The sequence below is a fragment of the Haemaphysalis longicornis genome, unplaced genomic scaffold (genome assembly GCF_048455015.1).
Source record: "Haemaphysalis longicornis isolate Haplotype H1 unplaced genomic scaffold, Haemaphysalis longicornis Haplotype H1 scaffold_11, whole genome shotgun sequence".
Taxonomy (NCBI): Eukaryota; Metazoa; Arthropoda; class Arachnida; order Ixodida; family Ixodidae; genus Haemaphysalis; species Haemaphysalis longicornis.
The window spans coordinates 53,684,154-53,690,153 of NW_027526214.1; the positions used below are offsets into that span (position 1 = coordinate 53,684,154).

The 6,000-nt window shown below is 48.2% G+C and overlaps 1 protein-coding gene across 1 annotated transcript in view; it reads right to left on the minus strand.

Annotated features, from left to right (window-relative positions):
- Positions 1–2,262, minus strand: part of LOC144160959 (TGF-beta-activated kinase 1 and MAP3K7-binding protein 1-like) — a 73,494-nt gene extending 71,232 nt beyond the window's left edge. The window contains exons 1-2 of the mRNA XM_077692033.1: positions 1,985–2,262; positions 773–837 (exon numbers count right to left, since the gene is read on the minus strand). Of these exons, the coding sequence (XP_077548159.1) occupies positions 773–837; positions 1,985–2,050 (131 nt within the window). The 5' untranslated portion in view covers positions 2,051–2,262. The remainder of the gene's footprint in view (positions 1–772; positions 838–1,984) is intronic.
- Positions 2,263–6,000: the final 3,738 nt, after the last annotated feature.

Genomic DNA, 6,000 nt, shown 5'->3' on the forward strand with positions numbered 1-6,000 from the left:
GCTAAAAGCATCACCAACATTTACCCCGTGGCAATCACAACACTAGCTCTGCAAGCTTTCAACGCATGGGCACAGCACATATCAGGTATTTATGAGACATTTTTTTTTTAAATGAGTCAAACCCACCCAAACAGAATTTTAGAAAACAGCAAAACTTTTTTACAGTGCCTAAATGGAATGCTGACGGTGCTCTTATGTGATGTCTTGAACAGATAGGCAGGAAAGTTTACGTCCCCAAGTAATTAAAAAGCAAGTTGCTAATTGATCAGTTGTCACTTTTGTCAGCTGAATTATTCACTAACATCTAATATATTACTCATTCCACCTGGCAGTCCGAGTTGCCAGGCAGAAACTCATAAGGAGGTTGTCATGTCGGTTAAATGACCTTAAACCAAAAGCACACTTGCATCAGGAAAGTAGATTTGGCTCATTTTAATTTGTGCCACAACAGGATTTCGCCACAAAATGCGACCTGTGTACACGTTTGCTTGGCGTTAGGTGACCTATTGTATAGCAACCCATTTTCCAGGGGAAAGTTGCCAAGTTTTTGTTGTCACTGCTGCAATTCTACCTCATTAATTTTTCAGTTTCCGAATTTGCCCCCCCCCCCCCCCCCCCCCTCCAAAAAAAAAAAGAAAGAAGAAACTCCCATGTATCTTGATCCACAAGCCCCTTCAAGGCATTTGCGAAGAATACTCAAGGAACCACTGAGTGACCGCACAGCAACGACTGTTGCCCTCCAGTGCGCTGGCAAGAGCACGGAGTCACTGACCGGAACTGGAGGCACTTGTCGTGGGCAGAGGCCCCAGTCGAGGCCCAGGTATCGGCGGCGGGAAGCTGCGAGGCAGAGAACAGCTTCAGTAACGTTTCTGCGAGAACACAGCCGGCACAAGCCTCACTGCATTGAAACGAGCTGCAGCCACTCAGGGAATGTAAGGGCATAAAGGCATACCCACAGGGCAATCCCTGCACTGTCACAATTGCGTCCTTTTAGTTTTGCACACATACCCCACGCCATGACGTCTGTCATTACCATGCACAGTAACGAGTCACAGCTGAAATGAATATAATGGATGTTATAAACTTTGATTCCTCTTTGGCTGCAAATCTGGTCTATTGTCGATCACGAAGGCACAACGATGATTGGTAATTTCTGCTCACCTGTTGTGCCCTTTTGTAGCGAGTGGGAGGAATGCATCATCAAAACGGGAAGTGCTCTAAGAACAGCACCCACATCAACCCACTGTTTTGGATGGCTTCAAAACATACTGACACTTCTGGGGCCCGCAGATAGGTTGCAAAACGTTGAAAAGCAGTGCCCAAAGTTTTCAGCAGTACAGAAACTGCATTCCCTCAAAGAAACCAAGCATCGAGTCAAAAGCGGTTGAGAAAGAGAGAGAGAGAGAGAGAGAGCACATTTTTATTTGACGAGAAGGGGCTGATGTTATGGGCCTCGCCCCGTGAAAGGCATCCCAAGATTCTTCAGTGAGTGAACAAAAGTAGAAGCAGTGTTGGACGGAACTGCTGCGCTTCTTCATGCACCGCGACACCTTCATTTCCTTGATTTTTGCATGAATAATTACAAAGGCTACGTCAATATTGAGCACAGCTGCTGCACCACGTAACGAGAAATGAAACGCAATCAAAGGCCTTTGGCGCGAAGCAAGCCTGAACAGCTTCTTTTCCCTTCTAGAGCTACTTCCCAAAGACACAAGCGCCTTGAGCATTGCCACACTTCACCACCACCATCGCATTCGTACCTACTGTGTGCACAATGATGTCATGAGCGCAGAAGCTTGCGTTTCTGTGCAGCGGCAATTTCAAGGTTCTAGTGCATGTTTTGTTTCGTAACATGCAGTTGACGTCCAGCGTCTGTCCCCCGTACGCATTGTTCTCGTGCAAACATGGTTAAGGGAGGTCACAAGGCTTCACGAACAGAGCTGACGGAGCAACGCTTATCCGTGATCGCTGAGCGTGAACCCACCGTGTCATTGGAGCCGCTACCCCTGGAGGAACCCGACCCGTCGCTTGCATCAGAACGGGTCGGCATGGTCGGTCTTCGCTGCACTGCCCGCTTGACAATTACGAGGTCACCGCCGGGTCACGGTTGGACCGGCCAGCACGATGCCACTGATGCAAACAAGGCAGCAATCACTAGAAAAGCACCGATCTGTGCCGTGGTCCTCGCAGAAGAAACGGTATAAATACGAAATACCCCTGCTTCGCCACGGGCGTTGTTTACTACGGAAGTGAACGAACGGATGGGCCCTATCGCTGTGTCATGTGACCAAAAAACCACAAAAATACTTTCTTCAAAGAAACAAACTTTCATTTTATTTAAAAGCGCATTTAAACTTGCGTTTCTGATTTTGTGAAAGTAAAATGAACCAATTACTTATGCAGTGTCTGTTTAGTTCTCATTTAGACGAGCGGGTGATTTGAATCGCGCTGGCCATGGCGTTGACTGAACCACGGCCGCTCGATGGAAACTAGGTCCGGCCTGCCGAACGCGCCTCTCCGCCGGTGACGGCGTTAGTTTCCCTTTCCGCCGCAGCGTCAGTCGTGGCGCTAATCATCGGTGAAAGAAGAGCGGCGGCTGCCGGCCGCGGTCATGGTTTCAATGCGGTGTAAGTTGTTCATGACTGCACCGACGGCAGAAGTCAGCATCTATATAATTTATAATAATATGCGGTGATACGTGAGGGGGAAACTCACAATATAGGCGTCACGTACTAACTATTATTTCAGAAGTAGGCACAGCGCTAAATTTGTTTTCCTTTTAGCGCGCCGCATGCGACATTATCATGTGGCGCATTGACAAAGTCGAGCGCAATAGGCGGATTTCTTTCTAAAGACTTTCCCAAGGCTTTCAGGAATAATATTTGGCGTGGCAAGCTAGTCTGAGCAACCGCATTTATTTATAACAAAAGACGTTATAACTTGCGCGTACGTAAAAATTACGTAAACGTTTTATGCTGCGCCGTACACGCCCATTTCTCAATGCGCGTTTGACAAATGTGACTGGATATTTTCACACCTTGATTTAACTGCGTTTTCAAAGGGAACTGGAATAATCTTAATACCTTTCAGGGTCCATTGGCCCATTTCTTTTGGAAATATTGTTAGACTGCGCGTTAGGTTACAGGGTACACAAAATTATGGAGGACACACGAATAAAGTGGACACGGTGAACGCAACTATGAACTGATTAATTGCAGCAAGAGCACTATTTACATGAGAACCAAAACTCGGAAAGGATGCAGTTGGAATGGGGTAAAACTGTGGCAGTCGTTCTTTGATTTACACTAGTTGCAAAAAGTAATATACAGTTGAGAGGTAATTGAAATTAAATTGCTGGGACATCAAGGATAAATTTAATACACCATTTAAAGGGGGATTTATTGGGTTTGTCAGAAAATATGTAAGTCCTCTTCGCCTATGGCTCACCGGCCATCAGCTTTACAAGCGGAAAACCTTTGGCGAGAAATGTTTTCGCGAAAGCTTCAGTGAATTCTCCACAGAGCTATTAACGTCGCCAGCCCAGGTGGCAAGAAGCAGCCTCAATAGCTTTTTCAAGACCATTTCGCACAGCTCATGACAGTGGTACGGGTCCCTGTTGATGGCGCACCACATCAGCGGACAGTCTGCGAGGTGTGGGAATACGGTGTCTGAAAGGAGCTTACAAATTTGTCTGCTGTGTCGAACTGCCTGTACAGCGCGGTCCTCCTCGAACTTCTTCACTTGTTCGCGAAATTGGTCGCAGCGTTTTTTCAGTTTTTGTAGTTTTTCGTTTAGTCTGTTTTCTTTCATTTTAAGGCGGCGGGCATTTCTCTTGGTGTTATCGAAAAAGCCTGCCAGATCGAACCAAGTCTGGCATTCTCGAGTCTCAAAATTACATTGGCCGCATGATAGCATGTCCGTGAGAGCGTACAGGATTGTGTCTTCCTCTGCCGGTGAGTGCGGTTGATCTCTTTCTTCATTCCCAGTTAGGTCCAGAATTGAACGTTCAATCGTTTAATTTTATGCAACCATTGTGCTCACTTGCTCTTCATTGCTTGCTTGAGATGACGGCGCACACGCCTCGAGCGGCGGCCGAACAAGCGCCCTCCTTCTTTTCGGGCTTCCCGGCTGCATGTACGTTGGGTACGACGGGAATCTTGTCGGCACAGCTGTTGGTAGCAAGAACTTGCGCTTCAATCCCACCTTGTAGTCATCCTCTTTGAAGTGCAGCGAGCAAACGACTGATCGGGAGCTTGGTTTCCATTGGCTGCCCTTTGTCGATACCTTGACGGGAGATGTTGTGCAGCCAGCCGTCACGGAGTTGCTCTTTGGCCGGAAACTCGTGGTAGCAGACGTCCGAGGTTTTCGAGGAATTCCACTTGCAGCGCGGCACGCAGCAGTACTTAGGCATTTCATAGCCTGAAGCACACTAGTACGTTATATTAAGCGCGCAATGCGCGGAAGTATGCAAAACGAAAAGCTCAAAGCGCTCACGCGAGCTTCAACACTCCCGCCACTGCTGCTTTTCGCGCCCAAACCGTAGTCTGCGCTGATACGTGGCGCCCCACTGCGAGTACAAGCGGCAACCGTAAGCTTCGCTTTCATGACCTCGCCCGTCGCCCACGCGCGATGCATGGTGCAAGCCGCATTAATCCTTCCGACCACGGCTGCTCGATGGATCCCATCGAGGGGCCGTGTTCCAACCGTGTTGCTTGCCCGGGTTATTCCGGTTCCACTCTCCTGAAGTTAACATGTACGGATTACTAACACTGGAAGCTGAGCTAATTCGTTGCTGTTCTCCTGAAGTTAACATGTACGGATTACTAAAACTGGAAGCTGAGCTAATTCGTTGCTGTTCAAAATGAAACACGACAAGCAGTGCAAATGCTAGACGACATAGAATCACGCAGAAATACACAAGTTCTCACTCGCACGCAGTTTTTATTACATCTTTGAATACACACCCAAGCGGCCTTTCAGACTTCACACAACAAATTTCACACATACGGGACACTCGATCGCACATGCGAAATCAAACCACGATTCAAACGAAATACGGAAAGAAGAAAGCAAACCACAAACACATTACCGATATAGCACGCAGGTGTTTCTCTAGCAAAACAATCAGGTTCGCAGCGCATCTCAGCATTTTACGTCCCTGTTTAACGAGTAAATAACTGGTTTACTAAGTGATGTGGCCAACTATTTCTCCGCATTTGGGGACACGTAGTTCGGGGCAAAATTACCGTGCCTGAATTCAAACATGAGACAGCCCTGGTGCTGCTGAGCCTGTGCTTGGCCATGTTAAAACACGGCCGTTTTAACATTGTCCTTCAATTAGCATATGGTGAATGGCAGCTTAACAGAATTTTATTTTCCAGCACAAACGGGCTGCAGTGTTCAAACCGAATTGCCATTGCAACATCTACAGTCATATTCCCGAACATCGCGGGAACTGGGTCGCGGGAGCGGTCGCATCGCATTCGTCCTTTTAAACCGCGAGCAAGAATTACTTACCGCCGTCAAACAGATGAAATTCTTAGATGTTGAAGGCATGTCTTTGCCGTAAATTGTGGTGTTATTATTTTTCAGATACGCATGTTACAACGCGAGTGAACGACGTTTGAAGGAACAATGACCGTCGGTATTCCGTAGGCGCCCCGAAGCGACCGCCGCGGGAGCTGTCACCGATGCGTGGCGCCCCCGCCGAAAGTAGCGGCGGCAACTGACAACTCCGCTCTCACGCCGCCGCCCATTGCCGGCGCGTGAATGAGCAGGCCGGACCTAGTTTCCATCGAGCGGCCGTGACTGAACGCACTTGCGATTCGTCCGCTCAAGGGCTGCTCAGTGCTCGGTTCACCTTACCAAAATTAACCGATGCCGCGGTTAGCCTACTCATCGACATTAATTTCGAGCTTTGTGATCCTACCTGTCAAAAGCATCCTCCTATATCGGTAAACGAGGCGGGGTGAGCTTGCGTTGGCCCGGCCAGGCGGGACA